This window comes from Dipodomys spectabilis, unplaced genomic scaffold (assembly GCF_019054845.1).
Source record: "Dipodomys spectabilis isolate Male_0828 unplaced genomic scaffold, ASM1905484v1 ptg000190l, whole genome shotgun sequence".
Classification (NCBI taxonomy): domain Eukaryota; kingdom Metazoa; phylum Chordata; class Mammalia; order Rodentia; family Heteromyidae; genus Dipodomys; species Dipodomys spectabilis.
In genome coordinates this window covers 1,252,520-1,272,347 of record NW_024870867.1, presented here as the reverse complement: position 1 = coordinate 1,272,347, position 19,828 = coordinate 1,252,520, and the positions used below count along the sequence as shown (strand labels likewise).

The 19,828-nt window shown below is 35.6% G+C and overlaps 1 protein-coding gene across 6 annotated transcripts in view; it reads left to right on the top strand.

Annotated features, from left to right (window-relative positions):
- Dgkb (diacylglycerol kinase beta) overlaps positions 1-19,828 on the top strand; it is a 547,855-nt gene that overhangs the window by 524,984 nt on the left and 3,043 nt on the right. For all 6 annotated transcript variants that reach the window (XM_042695805.1, XM_042695804.1, XM_042695803.1 and 3 more), the window contains 2 exons: positions 1,148-1,268; positions 2,311-2,371. In XM_042695805.1, coding sequence (XP_042551739.1) covers positions 1,148-1,268; positions 2,311-2,371 — 182 coding nt within the window. The remainder of the gene's footprint in view (positions 1-1,147; positions 1,269-2,310; positions 2,372-19,828) is intronic.

Here is a 19,828-nt window from a genome sequence, read left to right as displayed (position 1 = left end):
TATGGTGTTAATTTTCTAACTCATTCCTAAATGTTACTATGTTAGAAATATATTTCTTTTCTTTCCTTCTTTTTTTTTTGTCAGTCCTGGAGCTTGAACTCTGGGCATTTGTGCTCAAGGCTGGCACTCTACCACTTGAGCCACATCTCCATTTCTGGCTTTATGTGATTAATTGAAGGTAAGAGTCTCATGAACTCTCCTGCCTTGACTGGCTTCTAACCAAGGGCCTCAGATTTCAGCCTCCTGAATAGTAAGATTACAGGCACCAGCCACCAGCGCCCAGCAAGAAAATTATTAATTAATATCAGGAAAGCATTTCAAGAAACAATTATTGTCTTTTAAACTTCTATACAAAGTTTTCTCTGATTATGGATAAGCCACTTGATTGTTTATCTAACATATAGAATAAGAAGCGTCAACTCTGTGATCTCCAAGCTTTCTCATTCTCGGGTAACTTCACAAAATCCTGTTTGACAGTGTCTCCTCAGACGGTTATCTATAGTGATGAGATGTGTATTTGCTGCCAAATGTCTGATGTGGGATGTATAAATGTTCCATATATACATGTGGAATAACGTTTAAGTGTGTTGATGTTAAAAAGCTATTGGTATGTTTTTTGGCATTATTGGCTCAGAATTTGTTCTTCCCACTTGTTTTAGAATAAGCTGACAGCAAATCATTTTCCAGAGTAGCATAGGTTTAGTTAAAATGGAAGCTACAGGGGTATGCCATCTTTACATTACTTTCAGCTTTCAAGACAGAAGTTTTCTAAGCCAGGTATTGGTGGCTCATTTCTGTAATCCTAGCTACTCAGAAAGCTGAGATTTGGAACCAGATTCAAAGTCAGACCATAAAATTATCTGTGAGACTCAGACTTTAATCTCCAACTAATTAATTGACTGACTAATCTCCAATTAATCAGCAAAAAGCCAGGCTGGTGACACAGATGAAGTGGTAGATCACCAGTTGTGAGCAAGCTGAGCGAGCATGAGACACTGAGTTTAAACCCTAAGCTTGGGGGAGGAAAAACAAAGAGACAGAGGCTTTGCTTATGATGAGGCTTTCATTATTTCTGTAATATCAGACGGCAATCACATGAGGGCATATGCACATCACTGTAACTGACCCAGCATCTGTTTTCTTTCAGACTTGAGTGACCAGCTTCTGGAAGTGGTTGGTTTGGAAGGAGCCATGGAGATGGGTCAAATCTACACAGGACTGAAAAGTGCTGGCCGGAGGCTGGCTCAGTGTTCTTCTGTAGTCGTCAGGTAGTTCTTTCTCTGTTTTTGACAAGGAGTAGGGAGCAATACTCTGACTTACCTACAAACTACTTTAAACACTGTAGAACTCTGATAGGGACACTTGTCTTATTTTTGCTTCATATAACCAATAATCAATGTTTATAGATTCCAAAACCATGGACATGGCAATACCAAGTATTGGTTAGACATTTCTCCATCAGGCTGTGTGGAGTATGATTCTCTCTTGTTGACTACCACAGCTATGGTGATACACCAAAGCTACCATGCATATTAATCCCTTCTATCTTTATTCAGTCATTTTGTCTCCTGAAGCGCCAAAGTATATAATGGACAAATTCTCTAAAGTAAAATTTATTGATGCAATGAACTTAATTTCTCACATGAACTAAAGTACAGCATAATGTTTTGGTGAATTGTTTGAATTATTGTTTGGTAAATCTTTTCGTACATTATATTTGAAACTTTCCATATATTTCCCTCCCCCCCCCCAATAGTTTATTTGTAAATCTTTTCATATATTATATTTGAAACTTTCCATATATTTCCCTCCCTCCCCCCAATAGTTTAACTGTAAGGAAGAAATTTAAAAGTCCATGCTGAATCTGAAGTGAAACTACATACTGTAGGGCACACATAATAGATGTTACTTATTGTAAAGTATTGGGTCCTGGAAATCTGAAACATTGGCTTCTTTAATTCGGATTTGTTTTGTGAGTGTGTGTATCAATACTAAGTTTTTACTTCTGGCCAGGGTTCTCATGGGTGCCCAGCTTTTGTCTCCAAGTTTGTAACACAATAAGCATACAAGGGTATCCTTCGGCTGTAGGAATTCTAGAATATAAAGCCTGGAATATAAAGCCTGACATGTTTTTTTTGGTTTTCTGAATTTTTGTTAGCATTTCTTGTGACCAAGTTACCTTTCAGGATATTCATTAACAGTGAGCTTAGCAAAACCACACATTTGTTTTGCCTGATGTCCTCTTTTTGTATGTAAGTCTGGTAGATTACATGGTTTGTATTTGAGCTAATGTGAACTGTTTTCCCGTAGGACGAGCAAGTCCCTGCCCATGCAGATCGATGGTGAGCCATGGATGCAGACACCATGCACGGTGAGTGCAGTCGTTGGATAGTAGGTCATGTAGCTTTTGCTTTCCAAATGTCAAACATCCCTACAACTAAGTGACTGTATTATCTAATCCTTTGCCTTGACTTTTTCCAGACTTTTATTTCTTCCCTTATTTGTGTGTTAAAGCCACTGCATTTACATGTTAGATATTCTGTTTTTTTTCTTTCTCTCTCTATTTATTTTTTTTTGGTCAGTCTTGAGGCCTGGACACTGTCCCTTACCTCTTCACTTCAAGGCTAGGATTCTACCACTTGAGCCACAGAAACACTTTGTTTTTCTGGTGGTTTATTGGAGATAAGATTCTCACAAACATTCCCACCCAGGCTGGCTTTGAACCACGATCCTCAAATCTCAGCCTCCTGAGTAGCTAGGATTATAGGCAAGAGCCACTAGCACCCATATATCTTCTATGTTCTTGATTGTGGTTTAACTTTTGAATATGTGAATGCCATAGGTCAGTTATAGACTCTGTGACTAAGCACACTATTAAGTCTCTTGTTTATTCAACAAGGCCTTATATGAAAATTATTTACAAGTCTTTCAGGCATATGCCACCCTAATTTTATTACTTGCTCATTGATTCTTCTGTCAATATAATATTTGGTACCTCCTCCATAGGATAAAAATCCCTGTTGATTTTCTCCATAATTAGATATTATTCATTTTAAAGATTATCCCCTATAAAATTTTTCATTCATACAATGGATATCTTTTCACATTTCAAAAACAAACTATGTACTACTCTTGATATTGGGGATTGAAGCATGAAAATGAGAGGTAAGACCTTATATTTTGATACAGGTGACTAAATGAATAATAAGCAAACATATGTGATAAACGTAACTGAAAATTGTGAGCATTACAGCAAATATCAGGGGACAGGATGAAGAGGAACTAGATTGAGAATGAAGGATATTACTTTAGATAAGTGACTCTAAGAGGCTTTTTTTAAGGAGACAGTCAAAAGCTCAGTGTGTCACAGAACAGAAAGGACAGTGCACGTGAATCTTGTCATTATGGGAAGTGAGTAACACATAACGTAGACATGGTGGATGGGGCACAGATCATGTACAAAAATCAAAGGCAGATTGGGAGAGAGGGGAGAAAATGATGAAAGGGACAACATTGATTTAGATGCATTTTACTCATAAACTGGGACATTGAATTGAAATCCCTTTATACAAGGATTTAAAAATAGTTTAAAATTAAAAACTTAAAGAATAAATACAAGGTATATGTTAAATATTTACAATTTAATATAGATATTTATTTTAAAATAAAACAGAAATTGCTGACAACGCATGTGAATTTGATTTTAAGTGCAAAAGGAGGCGACTGAAGAATGTAAGACTCATCCAATTGTACAGTCAATAGAAAGTAGTTGAATTGTTCTTTATTCACAGTTTTGCAACAGTTACTGAGTTAATAAAAACATAAGTTTAGCCATGCAACAACATTTTAATAGGTATTTTTAAGAGAGTGTTATGTCTAGAGAAATGTATATTAAAATGGTTCTGGAAAAGCTTATGTTGAGGCTGAACTCTAGAGTCTATGTTTCCCTCTCTAACTTTTCCCTTTCCAATTCTTTCTCCTGAGCGCATGGAACATCCTGGTTGTTATCCATGTGTTCATCTAATGAGAAAGAGAGCAGCTTGCAGGGATATGGGGTAGAGAATAGAGTGACAAGGGAGGACATAGACTACGTCACATTTAACTTGTGTCTGCATACCCAGCACCCACTTTCCCCTATTTCCTCAGCTGATGGGTGCTCAGTAAAGTTTGTTAAATAATAAATGACTACACAAAGCTTCATGGATCTCGAATCCAATATAACCATAGAAGATTTATCATCTGGCTTGTTCCCTGCTCTCATTCAAATAATAACCTATTTTTACATGCCAAATCTGCTTCTTCCCTCTGTAGCATTGTTAGACTCATTTCACACCCAGTGTTTCCTAAGCTATCCACTTTTTATAGCCCCAAATCCAATGAATAATATCTACTTAATGATATCACCCATTACTGCAATCTTTTGTCATGTCTTTTGCTTTCCCATTGCAACTACCCTAGGCTTGATCCATTATGTTTCACTCTCACTTCTACAAAAGCTGCCTCACGCCTGGTACCAGTGGCTCCGACCAATAATCCTAACTACTAAGGAGGCTGAGACCTGAGCATTGTGGTTCAAGGCCAGTCTGAGCAGGAAAGTCCATTATCTCCAATTAACCAACAAAAAGGTAGAGTTGGTGTTGTGGCCCAAGTGGTAGAGTGCCAACTTTGAACAGAAAAGCTAAAGGATAGCACCAAGACTCTGAGTTCAAGCCCCAATACAAGCATATGCACACACACACACACACACACACACACACACACACACACACAACTACTTTCCTAACTCCAATTCTACTCTGGCTAAATCCATCTTGCATATTTCAACTACAAAAACTATTTCACCCAGAAACTTTCCACGTAAAATCTTCTCATTACTTTAAGATGAGTCCAAGTTTTCCACTTTTTTTTCCCAACTTCTGCTCTTACTTTTCTTTCATCTACTTGTGTTTTTCATCCAATGTTCACCTCTTCTTGTGTGGAGTAGCCTCAATCACCCCTTGAGTGTCAGCCTCTGCTGCTTGTTGACCATAAAATCTTCTCTGAGCATTGCCCCACTATTGTTCCACCGTTTTCCATACCCAAGCAACTTGCTGGCTTTGTCCCAGGATCCTGCAGCTTTATCAAAGCTCTGAATATATTGCATGTTTTATATATTTTGTTGCTTGTATCTCTAAGTTTACAAAGGTCATGAACTATGATTCTGGTTATATATAGAATTCTGCCTCAGAAGATACATAGAACTGTGCCTCACACATATTTTGATTGCCAATACTAAGTTCATTTTGAATTTATGAATTTGTTAAATACTTCTTGGGGTAGTATAACATTTTGAAAAACGCTTTCTACTAAATCTTCCTTCACTGAACATAATGTAGTTTGGCTAGCAATTCATTCACATATTTTTATATATAAATACATGGAAACGTTATTTTGAGTTATCTTTATTCATTATATTCTCAAAGCAGAGAATTTGAATGTATCAGGGAAGATATACTTCCACAACCTCCAAAGATCTAATCATTCTGTTTCTTGATTCAGTACAACTAAACTTCTGAGGGCTACTTCCTTTTGCATTGTCAATTACATATTTATTTGACATTCTCTAGGTTGTGTTCTATAACTTCTTTGAAATATTACTACCTATGTATTAGTTATTACCTGTGAAATATTGATGAAAAGTAATGCCAATTATGCTAAAGTACAAATCACTGGTACTTTTGTCTACTTTTAAGTGGGGGAGGAATAGCTGGGTATTGGTGGCTCACACCAGCACTCCTATCTAATCAAAGATTGAGATCTGAGGAGAATGGTTTGAAGCCAGATCCAGTAGGAAAGTCCATGAGAGTCTTATCTCTAATTAACCACCAAAAAGCCAGAAGTGGAAGTGTGGCTCAAGTGGTAGAACATCAGCTTTGAGCAAAACAGACAAACAAGAACGTAAGGCCCGGGGGGGGGGGGGGGGTAGAAATAACTCTGGAAAATTCCTTCCACGAACATAGGAAAGAAGTCATGAACTTTTCGTAAGCTTAATAGTGAGACGACTATAGGCAAAATATGCAGACTCATCATCATGGTAATAATTAAGGCAAGGTAACTTCCTTCAGTAAAGCATTAAATCAGGCATATTATTTCTTTCTTACCTTTAGACCCTGAGCTTGCTTACTCAGTGTTCAGTATCTTCAACAGACCCTAAAGCCCTACCAATTCCTTCCAAGCCTAGTAGTCTTGCTACCCAAGTATTGGTAATTGATCCCTGGTATTCTTGGGGCAAACCCTCTGTCATCTACGGGGCCGTGCCCCCTGCTTGCCCCCATTTCCACTGTACCACTTGAATGTCATTTTCCTTGCTGATACTCACATCCACTTTATTAGGACACAGAGTAAAGGAAGTAAACCACTGCTTACATCCTCCACCAGTAAGAATGCATCTGTTTATTTTTCCCTAGATCTTTACTGTTACTGAATTTTATCTACTTTTTGTATATTGTGAGCATATATCAATCATTAAAGAGGCTTTCATGATGACATTTCCATACATTCATAAAAGGTACTTTATCATGTTTTCTCCTTCTATTCATCATTCTTATTTTCAGAAATTCTACCACAACTTTAATATGCAAATTCTTCTCATACAAGGAAAAGTGGGACCTATTAACTTTTGTACATTTTGTGTTTTAATTATTTTTAAAACTATAATTTTTGTTTAATATCATATGTATGTCTGTAAGTTCAACTACTCTGAAGTCAGGGGTAGGAAGATCATGGTTGAAGGCTGGTCTGGCAAAATTTTGAAACCCTATTTGAAAAATCAAACTAAATGCAAAAGGTCTGAGGATATGGTTCAAGTGGCAGAGCACTTGACCGTATATATAATTTCAGGGGCTGGGAAGGTGGTTCAGTGGTAGAGCGCTTGCCTTTCATGCATGAGGCCCTAGGTTCAATTCCTCAGCACCACATAATAGAAGTGGAGCTGTGGCTCAAGTGGTAGAGCACTAGCCTTGAGCTTAAGAGCTGAGAGACAGCATCCAGGACCAGAATTTAGGCCCCATGACCAACAACAACAAAAAAAAATCATTTCAAAGTGTTATTTAATTTTTAATCATTCCATCTTAGGCTATTAAGATTTAGTATGAGCGGGGCGCTGGTGGCTCATGCCTGTAATCACAGCTACTCAGGAGGCTGAAATCTGAGGATCATGGTTCAAAGCCAGCCCATGCAGGAAACTTCATGAAACTCTTATCTCCAATGAACCATTAGAAAGCCAGAAGTGGCGCTGTGGTTCAAGTGGGAGAATGTTAGCCTTGAGCTGAAGAGCTGAGGGACAGCGCTCAGGCCCAGAGTTTGCTTTTCCATATTTATCAATTGAATGTAAAGTAGATAAAGGACAATGGATAAAGGACATTTGAAATACTTGAACATGTTGACAGGAATCAAGATAATAATACCTAATATTCATTAAGTAAATATTTATTAAAGGTACCTTTTCAATGTGTTCCCATTCATTATATTTGTAAACATCACAAAAACCTTAAAAAGTAAAAAAAAAAAAAAAAAAAAATCATTAGACTCTAGATATCATACATTAAAACGTTAAAAAAAAAAAAAAAAAAAGCTGGCCAGAGAAGTCAAGTAACTTTGCCAAAGTTACAAAGTGGTAGAAGCAGGATATTGGGCTCCCTGAAATGGCTTTGTTGCCATACTCAGTTACTCAGCCTTAATGTATCTCTAATGTTAGTGATGAATTGAAGTCTGGCATTTATAAAAAGAATTCAGTCATTTACCCACTCATTTATACATTTCATCTTTATTTGATATGGCATGTTACACATTTTGGAGTAGCCAAAGTCAGCCCATCATCTTGCTGCCAGAATTATTAGAGAACAGCACAATTATGATGAGCATACTCTCTTCACCTGCAGGTGTAATCCTTCATCTCCTATAAAACAATTCAGAATCCTGGTCCTGGCATGCAGTGTTACTCTCACAAATGGCACCAGCCTGACATGCTCCACTAGGACCAAGTCTCAGAGGATTCCACCTGATACCACTTCCCTCTACGCTGCACCTAAAATTCTCAAACTTTGTTTTGTGTTTTAGAAACAGATCCATTCTCTCTTCCCCAAGAAACTAGTGTTTCTTCCCGCAGGTCTCCAAAGCATTTGTTTTGTATTTCTTTCATCTAATCTTATCTATGCTATATTATTCTCAGAAAATTCCACTTCACCTTCCCTTTTACTCAGATTGTGTGAATTTATTTATTCTATCTTGTCAGTATACATACATATAATATATGTTACTTCAAAATGTTTCTACATTATGAAAAGATATAAATACATACCTGCTTTAAAAAATTAAAAATTTCTCTTTTAGTTCCAAGCTTAAAAGCCCTTTCCTCAAAAAGCCCATCTGTCTGAAATATCCACAGGGTCCTCTGTGCTCCTGAGACTCTGGTACTGTCTTACTGGCCTCGCAATCTAGAACTGGTCCCTCAGTTCACATGTGCATATCCAGCCACTGTGGCTTAACTGGAAGCATTTTAAGATTCCTCTTTTATTCCTCTTCATGCTTGGCACAGGGTCGTTGACATGCTATGGTTTCTGATGAGAAATCCAGTCATTTGAATCACTGTTTCCAACATGTGATGTGGCAGTTTCACAGCTGTTTTCAAGATCTTTTTCTTTGTCTTTAGTATCCAGCAATTTGAGGTTGATAAGTGTCGCCATGGATTTCATTGAGCTTATCCTGTTTTAGTATCATAGAGTTTTACAAATCTGTAGATTTATGTTTTGCTAAATCAGGAAGTTTTCAGCCATTACATTATTGCTTGGGATATTGCCTTATAGAGAACTCTTTTTCTCATTCTAAATCTTTAATTATATATATATATATATATATATATGTACACACACATACCTACTAGATACCTCATACATTATTTATGTTTTTTCATAGATTTTTGTTCACTTTTTCTTTCCCCTTTATTCTCCCTATTATTTTGATTTATCATATTCAAGTTCATTGATTTTTTCCATTCTCTTCTAGAGTCCACATACTTAATTTTTTTGTTGATTGAGTTTTTGCAAATGTTCAATTGATTCCTATTTCAACATCCTCTACTCACATGACAGTCTCTTCAATTCAAGGGTGTCTGCCATTATTTCTTAGAGCATGGTTATGATGGGAACTTAATCCATATTTGTTCATTTCATTTTCATTTTTTATATTATCTCAGGTTTTGCCTTGTTGGTTATTTTTTCCCCATGAGAATTTTTGAGATTATTTTTCAAGAGTTCTTTTTTTTAATGTTGAGAAATTTTGGGTTATATCCTGAATAGTTTGAATATCAGGCTACAAGACCTTGGCAGCTGTTTAATACCTATGAGAAATATTGACTTGGTATTGCAGATTCATTTTGTCAGGTAACTGGCTTGATTTGGTGTAAGTCATAAATACTATCTGTCTTCTGTGAGCTGTACTTCCTGTCCTAGCTCAGTTTCCATTGTTTTTCTGCCAGTACTGAGGCTTGAACTAAAGGCCTCCCTCTCTCAGCCTTTTTCAATCAAGGCTGGATGTAGAACCACACCTTCATTTCCTTAGCTCAGTTTCAAAATCTTTGTAATATTATTCTGGTTTGTTTGACATGTAAAAGGTCCATAGGCTTATCTGGAGACTTTGTGATAAACCGTTCTCTAATTCAGTTCTCAAAATCATTATTATGCTTTTTAAAATGAAACTCATACTTACTCAAGCTCAAGGGTAAACTAAGGAAATCCTAAACAACATTATGAAATAACTGCTCAAGGTCCCTCATCCCCATGATCTTTTTGACCTTTCTACCTCCTAGAGCCCTTACATTTTTCATCTAAATTGAAATACAGGGCTTTAATTTCCCTGCTCACCCATGCATTTCCAAAAATAGCATCTTGGTCCAACACAATGTAGCAAGGTAGGAAGGAGAGAAAAAGTAGCAGGGCTCTCCTCCATGTTTTAGGAAGCTGTTGTGTTCTGACAGATTTCTCCCCCATTAATGTTTTAGGTCCCACTATTCCTTTGGCTTTGCCAAGACACTGGGATAAGAGGAGAGATCAAGGTGGAAATACTAAACTTCTAATTTCCCCTTCCTTCTTTGGTTGGATTTCCTTTCTTACTCCATAAGCCAGAGACATCACGTTTTTCTTGTAATTTTCTGCCATAGCTGATAGGCATCTCCAGTATAAATAAAAGAGCTACCTTTAAATCCAAGCTCAGAGATACAAGAAAGAACAAGCAAATATGAAACTATTTAATAATTCAGTAACACCTCATATTCCTAATTTCTTCTCTACTCTGCTTATTACAGCTATTTTTAATGGTGTGCGTGTGTGTGTGTGTATGTGTGCGTGTGCGTGTGTGTGTGCGCGCGCGTGTGTATATTTATGCTCAGGGCTAGTGCTCTACCACTTGAGCCACAGACACAGATCCACTAATGGCTCAAGCTGGCTTCAAACAATGATCCTCAGGTCTTAGCCTCCTGAGGAGCTTGGATGGCAGGCATGAGCCACCAGCACATGGCTACTTTCCAGTATTTTTGATGGGTGCTCTGTATTCTGTACACACTTTGTATGCTTTCTATGGAAAAGAGAGAATGGAGTACCGTTACTCCCTTCTTACTGACAGTGTTACTACAGCCCTCATCCCATAGAGACTATTGTACAGCTCTTTGGAGATTCACTTCCCCAGATGTGTTCATCTGTTCACTTGAGATTTTACAATGTATCTCCCACTTAGCTCGTACAAAAATGATAGTCAGTGCCCTAAAACTTGAATTTTAAAATCTGATTCATTTTGCAAAAACTTTTTTTCCTACCTCGGTCTCTTACATTTAGACAATTTGAGATGTCTATCTGAAATAAAATATCCAAGCAACTTGTGCAACTCTTCTAGCTACTTACAATGTTTAAATTAAGGTTTGGGATATTGGTCTATCTCAATAATGATGTAGATGGCCACATGGGATTTTGTTTTTCAGATTGTTTCACAAGCAGGAGCATATTAAGATGGTTGGAAATGTATTATGTAAGTGTGGGGAACTCTTAGGCTATGGATGTAATGTTAAGTGATGTCCAAGGTCAAGAAGTAGAGAGTTATATGATAGACACTGCTTCTAACCTGTTTTTCAGCTTCTAAATTTGTCATCAGTTTATTAAGCTTGTTTGCCTAAGGATAAAAAAAAAGTTCAGAGGAGGAAATACCATGCTTCAGATGCTGTGTGAAGTTCAGTGATGAGGAAAGGAACCTAGGTGCAGAACCAGCTTCCAAGCCAAGAAGATTCCTGTACGCATTGGTTTTCTCTAGCAGATCCAGCCTTCAAAAGCCTCCACAGAGGGCATGGATGCCTCGGCAGCAAAATACGCCATTTTAAGAGGGCAGTGTTTTTGACAACTTTTCAAGAGTCCATTCAAAATGAATATCATAAAAACCCCCCTCGGGAATATTACTTAAAATAACACTTCAAGTAATATTATATTAGAAAATATAATGATCTAGTGATCTTTTTTCACTGGTTTTGCCATATCTTATGTGTTAATACTTCCTTTGTTAATTTTTTTCCCTGCCAGTCCTGGGACCTACACATTGCCCCTGAGATATTTTGCTCAGGACTAGCGCTTTATCACTTGAGCCACAGCTCTGCTTCCAGCTGTTTTTTTAATTTTTCTGGTAAATTTGAGGAAAGAATCTCTAGGGCTGGCCTCAAACCATGATCATCAAATCTCAGCCTCCAGAGTCGCTAAGATTGCAGATGTGAGGCACCAGCACCCAGCTAATATTTCTTTAGATTATTAAAGCTATAATAATCATTCCTAAGGTTAGTATGAAGACTGTACCATTTCTGCCAAGAATTTACTATAACTTGTAACCAGTAGATGGGAGAAAGTCTTGTAGGGCAATGGCATAAATTGAGAAACAGAAAAAAACTAGTATTTGCCTTATTTCTTTTCTATGCAAGGTGGGACCCTATACTTCCTACCTATTTTAACTGACCCTGGGGCCTAACTAAAAACAAACAATATCCATTATGGCTCTCTTTTATAAAATCTCAACCATTTTGTTAAAACTCTTATTTGTCAGCTTTTTATTTAAAACTCATTCTAGGTTTTACTATTTTAAACATCAGTTTGAACAAGCTGGCTTCTGCAACTGAAATAGTCAACTCTTCTTGCACTTTAGCAGAAATTAAATGTAGTCAGAAGTTAAAAATAATCTTCACTCCTTGAAAGTAATGTTTTATGGAATTTCTATAAGAAAGGAAGGAAAGAAACTACTTAGGAAGATAATTAGGTCAAGTAAGTATATCCAATTCACAGAAAACATAAAGGAGGGATAGAGACCAAAATCTTAGGTTCTGTTGTATCAGTGTCCACTGATTTCAGAGAATTATTTTATCTTCTCAAAACTGTTTCCTTATTCCTAAAACCAATTACTGCAAACCACAAAGGAGTACTGAAAGGTTGTTTAAAAAAAAAAGCATGACAGGTCACATTTAATAATACAAAGAAGGCATTAGTTATTTTAGAGTTTATACTATGTACTGTTAAATTTAATAATACATCTGAATATTTTCATTTTATAATTTTGACTAACTTCTATGTAACCCAGAATTATGCAGAAAAAACTTAGACACGTGAGATTTTATGATGATACAACATTTCACATTGTTTCAAGATTTACAGAAAATAGAGCTGTGACTTTTATCATTTATTATATTTTATAGATAAAAATATTTGCAAAGGATAGCATTTCACTGTATCACATCTTAAATAACTATCTAAAAAGAAAATGTGTGATTAAATTTATCCAGAAAGGAATAGCGCTGTGAAAGATACCTGCAAATTTATTTACCTAACTTTATTATCCCAAGCAAGCTGATGAAATAGTATTAATGTTTAGTGCATCTGTTTGACTTCTTGCTTTGAAAATTTGCTAAGAATATTGCTTTCTTATTAAACCTTAGTTAGCTATTGTAATGTAACACTTGCTGACTTGGTAGACAAACTATTTTTAAAGCATCTTAAAGCTGCTCTAATGACTTACTTTAGAAAAAGAGGGGGGAAAAAATCCAACAAGGAAACACATGTATTTTTAGTTATGAAAGAAGAAGAGTACCCCACAAATTACCCATGGAAATGCTTAGCAAGTAGGTGCACATAGTGAATATTTTTGGTATGCCAAAAAAATAGTATTGGGCTGAATATTCCAAGACAGAATGCTGATAACTTAAAGATGGCATGCCACAATTTGTTATTTCATGAACCACAATTATCATTGATGTAATAATAAAATATTAGTTAACTATCGTATACCATCTTGAAGTACACTTGAATAAACAAGAGTGCTGTTCTTATGTTCTCATATGTTTTTAGGTGTGAATGGTAGTAATGCCCTCAAGTAGTTTAAGAAATTTTTTGAAGTAATTGTAACCCCTCTGTACAGTATTTTCACAATAAAAAAAAAGAATTTTTTTGAAGTGACAGCATCCTTTTACCTTAGTCTTAATTGTAAGTGCTTTCACATAAATTTACATTTCTAAATCGTCATTTTGTTCAGAGTCTGACAAGTTAGCGTTTAGTTGGGTATTATTTTGTGTGTTCCCATGTTACTTACTCATTAATTAGTTCTGTTTATCTGCGCATAATTTTTCCTAATTTCACAACAGTTGTTGTTTTTGTTGTAGTTTTTTTTTTGAAATTGACAATGCAATTTACTGCATGTGTGCTTTCAGGTCCCCAAACAAGAATAGTATGGTATAAAGCACCAATCTATTCACTTCAGGTTGTTAAAAAAATGGGGAGGGAGAATTGGTTGTAACTAATTTCCAATTAATTTGCAGTGGTTACAAGAGAACAAAACAGTTGCACCTACTAATTAAAATTTAAAATTTTCCAAGGTGTCATCTTTAGGTGTCTTTGGAATATATAATTTTCATTTTGGATCATTGCAGGATTCGTAGCACCCATGAGCTTGACAGCTCTATTAATTTAAAGGTTCTGTAACACCTATTAGCACAAAACATGTAAAAAAATACCATTAATCATTTATTTTAATTTTACAGCTCTGTCATTTTCTCAGTATGTTTTAAAATTATGATGACACTGTAATGTGAACAAATCGACCTGCACGAAGGAGAAATGGATCACACTGCTTAGGAAATGTACTGAAGTACATTATTACTGCTTAATTAATGCCAAACTGATAAAATTTGATTGCACAAAAAACCATTTAAGATTTTTTTCTTTGCCCCACTATATTTAAAGTAATGCCAACTGTTGTGTTCATAATTAGACTAACTTTTCTATAGTTTTTTTTAGTAGATTCAGTTTAAATATTATGAACAAGTCTACATTGTTCTTTTGTTCTTCATTTCAAAAATAGGTAATTCCATTTTTAAAAAGTGATTTGATTCTGGAGGCAAGGTTGCAGTCTCTCACATTCATCTGAATGCAATTAGACACATTCACAAAATATCACATATTGGATTTAGTTCTCATTTAATTATTTTCCCTTACGTATTTAAGACTATTGTGTCTAATGTATTGTGTCTAATATTTACAAGACTATAAATATTAAGGGGATGAAATTACAACTCCCTTACAAAATTTTAAGCTTTAGGTCATCAGGAAGACCAAATCTAGTTCAAAATTGAATTATCCATTCCTCTAGAATGGGTAAGGTTAGATATAGTCCTCTAGTTAATGGACATACTCAGATGAATGCACAGGCTTGATTTCTTTCCACAGTTAGAAATCAGCTTCTGGTGGATACAAACTAAATGCTCCCCAAACCTAAACCTGCCTTCTTTTTTGAATTTATCTTTGTCCATCCCTTCTCACACTCTTCATTTTCTTTGTGTGTGTTCAAATTAGAAGACAAGGCAAATCTATTCTAAGCTTGTTACTACCAGGGGACAATTCTGTACTGCTACAAGTTTTTAAAAGATAACCTTCTTATCCACTAAGAAACAAGGAGTCCCAGGCTTCATGAGATAAGGATCACACCCATCTCAAATAAAAATATCTACTTAAATACTCACAATGAAAATGAATTGAATGGAATTTCACAATTTGGTGTTTCCATCTCCTTAAATACTCAGAACAGTTGTATACATTTCACTGAAGGTTACTTAAAAATTCAAAGTTTTCACATTACATTATATCATCCTTTTGCAGAGTCTCAAAATGGAATGAAAAGTAAAAGATAAAGATAAAATAACCAAGCCCGAACGGAAGGAAGAGTGCCTTATGGAAAGAATCAGTTACATTGTGAAAAGGAAGATGTCATACATGATCTGAAAAAGACATAGATTTGTATCAGAGGAAGGGAAATGTGAGGTTTTTGGAGTGAGCAATTAAATAGAAATCAGAGCAGGAGGACTTTGGAATCCTCAGGAAGAACATTGAGGTTTGGATTCAGAGTCCTGTAGAACTAAAGAAATATTTAAGCATTAAAATTGGGTTTTTTTGTTATTTTTTGTACGTTTTTATTGTAAAAATGTTGTACAGAGGATTTATAGTTACATGAGCAAGGTAATGAGTACATTTCTTTTTTTTTTTTTTTACATTTCTTATCAAGCATTGATGCCTTCTCCTTTGTTTCCCCTTCCCATCCCCTCCCATCTCCCCCCACCTCCACCCCCCCGACCCCCACCTCCACCAAATTATACCAACGTCAAATACAGTGAAAGCAGGGATTATACAAGGTACAAGGGTCTCATATCTAAAATATACTTGGAACTCAAAAAATTAAATCCCCAACAACAAATCCTCAAAGAAACAACTGCCCAATAAATAAGTGGGCTAAAGACTTAAAGAGAAACTTCTCTGAAGAGGAAAGAAGGATGGCCAATAGACACAGGAAGAAATGCTCAACCTCTCTAGCCATAAAAGAAATGCAAATCAAAACAACACTGAGATATCACCTCACCCCAGTTAGAATGGCAAAAATCAAGAACGCTAATAACAACAGATGCTGGAGGGGATGTGGACAGAAGGGAACCTTACTTCATTGTTGGTGGGAGTGTAAACTTGTTCAAAATTGGGATGTTTTATGAGATAACAAGATCATTTTAAGTGAGAAAGGAACTGGCAGTGAGTAGTTGAGGACAACAGTAATTGTTCATGCTTCAGAGTGTGGTGGTAAGGGAAAAAAATACTCGAGATAAAGTATTGGAAGGGTAAAATCCAGCAGATTTGTTAGTAGACTGGTTATGGGAAGTAAGGAAAAGGTAACACCAAGGATGATGCAGACTTCTGGATTTTCTTGAGCTGTTGGATGAATTTCTTGAAACAGTGGGAAACAATCGAGTATTATCTTCTCTCCTTTGGTACTAGTCTGACTAAATCACCTTTCCTACTCTATGTCCTAGACACCTTGTAGAGAATGCCAATTCTCATTACACCATGCAGTGGAAATGTTTACAGATAAAATGTCAAAATTGAACATTCAACTGAATTACCATAAAATACTTTCATGTTGAGGAGACAATCCTTCACACAGACCAGGATATGAGGCTAAATTGGTTAAAAGAAAAAAATATTTTCTTATGTCCAGTAAATGCCCCATTTTTTTTTCCACTTTGAGGACTTCAATGGGAAAATGAATAATAATGCAATTTCCGAATGCTACCCGGGTTAACCAGAAAGCTTTACTATCTCAAAGAACCACTAGTAAGGTGTTTTGCACTAAACTATGCACCATTACATTAAAAATTACATAATATTTATTAAGTATATGGATTATAGCCAGGTCTGGTGGTTCACGCCTGCAATCCTAGCTACTCAGAAGGCTGAGATCTGAGGATTGCGGTTCAAAGCCAGCCAGGGCACAAAAGTCAGTGAAACTCTTATCTCCTCTCCAATCAACCACTCAGAAAACCAGAAGTGGTGCTGTGGTTCAAGTAGTAGAGTGCTTGCCTTGAGCTGAAGAGCTAAAGGACAGCATCCAGGCCCAGAGTTCAAGGCCCACGACCGACAAAAAAAAAATATATGGATTATAATCATAACATTGATTGGTGCTTGCAGCAAATTGTTGCATTCTTGTAGAAAATAGAAACTGAGGATTAACAGACTCTTTTGGCTCTTATAGCTGCCCAGTGGCAATGACCAAGGGAGGGACCAAACTCATGCCTCATGCTCCAAGTACATGTCCTTGACCCTTATGTTAGATGAAAAGGATCATGTAGAAATTCTACATGAAATACAACTCAGTAAAAAAGAAATCCTCCAATTGGAATATAATTCAGTTATAGTCAGGGAGGAAATTGTTCTATTTTTCTTTCTGTTATTCTGTTCTTTCATTTTTTCGTATGACCAAAGATTTGAAAATGCCCCCCAACAATATAAATAATAACTGGAGTTAAATTGTGCCTACAATTTCTCCATAGAAACATCATAATACTCATAATCATAATCATAATAATCATCACAATAATAATGATTAAAAACACACTTTTAAAATATCTTTGATCTTCCCTGGAAATTGACACAGAGCCATAAAAATATTTTGGAATAAAATTTTCTTAAAAAGAACAAAATTTATATCTTAAAAGAGCTATTTTTCTCATAACAAGGCCAAATAACACATCACTCCTTTTCTACACATATTTAAAATTCTTGTGAATTTCTTTATCAAAGACACTTCTCAATATAAAATTTTTAAAGATTTCATTTTAAATTTTCACAATATTTTTTCTAAATTTGATATTGAATCAGACTTTAACATTAAATTGGGAAATTACTGCCAATCCCGAAAATAATGGCTAGAATCATAAAAACCTGGGAAGTTACTTTAGAAAATTGATAAATTCTATTGCTATGGGTTTTCTTTGGCAGTTATGGAACTGAAAAATCTAGCATGTACTTTATCCCCCATGTCATATCGCTGAGCTGCAGGCATTGTGGAAGGATACAGTCTCATTCTAGACTCATGCTAGGTAACTCTGAGTGTTCTGGATAACTACTAAATTAATTATTTTCCCACAGACATTTTTTATAGAATTTCTTTTTTGTTCTGAAAACCCTATTCTTAAGGAAGCCAAAAGAAAAGTCTGGATGACAAATTCTTGAAGAGATGAAGCAGGGAGAAAAATTTAGCTAGACATGGGAAGAATCTTTATTAAGGAAAATGCTACCTGCTGTGGTAGTTTGTAGGAACCATGGTATTATTCAGCTCACTCAAATTCAGTGGAAGGAAAATCAGTTAAAGAGATCATCCACTGAAGCCAAATTTGATCAGTTACTACATCACCAAAATTGGGGACTGTTTTTATGTATTCCAATCCAGATTCTTTTACTGAATAAATTCTAATGGTAGCACTAGAGTAAAATATATACCACAGAAATTATCTCCACATACATTCATCTTTCACCTGTTGTTCCAATAAAGCATGATTTTAAAAATAAAATTTCTATTGTTTTATTACTCATGGTTCTGTAGACTTAATACTCAATAATTTACTTAATTACTTCAAAGCTCAGCAAATTATAACCTGAATGCCAAATCTGTTTAGATTCGTATTTTTGTTAAGAATGCTTCTCACTATATCTTTGTTTTCATTTTTTTAATTTAATTTTATTGTCAAGGTGATATACAGAGAGGTTACATACATAAGGTAATAAGTACATTTCTTGTCAAACATTGTTACCACCTCCATCATTGTTTCCCACTTTCCCTCCTCCCCCATTCCCCTGCCCCCCAGGTTGTAAAGTTCATTTGCAACATAGTGTCTTGTGAGTATCACTGTCACATTGCTTCTCCCTTTGTCTTTTGTCTCACCATTTTGTTGTTCCCCTCCCCTTCCCCAATTCAGATAAATGTATAGACAAGACACAGGGTACCAAAATAAAATACAGTTACAATAGGGGGAAAATGAAAGAAAAAAGAAATAACTTCACACAGTGCATTAACAACAACAACAACAAGGGAAAACCTCTTGTTTCCTTATCTTGGAGACCATTTTGCTTAGCATCATCTTATATGGTCATATGTATATGGCTAGGATAGTCCTAGAAGAGGATCACAATAGCTCACTTTCTTTAAATGCTTGAAAAATCTCCAAAGAAGAGTAATATCCCATAGTGTTAAAGTTACGTAAATTTAACTTTTAGTTTTCACAAATAATTTTTATGGGAACGTGGTTATCCTCAGTTATTTTACTAGTAGTCCAAGCCTGACATTAGTCTATAATGACTGTGTTGATTGGAATAATGGAGACTCCATAATCCATAAAGCCTAAAGCCGTTTACCATAGCCCCCTACAAAAAATGTAGGCAACCTCTATATAATTTTTATGAAATATGTGATATTTATGAAATCATCCTTCAAGTCTACACTTTTTAGTAATATTCCTCTGCAAGTAGCCTTTTCCTGAGAATGACTCCAGGAGTTGGATGAAATGGTTAGCATCCTGGTAAACATGCATACAGCATTTAGAATGAAACTTGGAACCATAAAAGCCAAATAAAAGTTGTTTTACTATTGCTACTTTAACTGACACATCATCATAGGATGTATTATTTATAATATTGAAATTATGAGATAAAACTATTACACTATTCCACCTTAACAATGCAATAGAAACAGGAAAATCACATTGGTTACTGGTTTTTTATGTATATCCTTAGTTCGTATAGAACAATTATCATTTTTTTTCAGCTTTCTAGTTATAGATATGGCCAATCCATTTGAGATAGGAAAACAAAAACAGAAAGAGTCATAGCAATAAAACCGTCTTTCTTTGCAATGGAGGCCTTCCAGAAGAGTAGGTGATTGGAAGAAATGAACTGTGTCCTTAGAA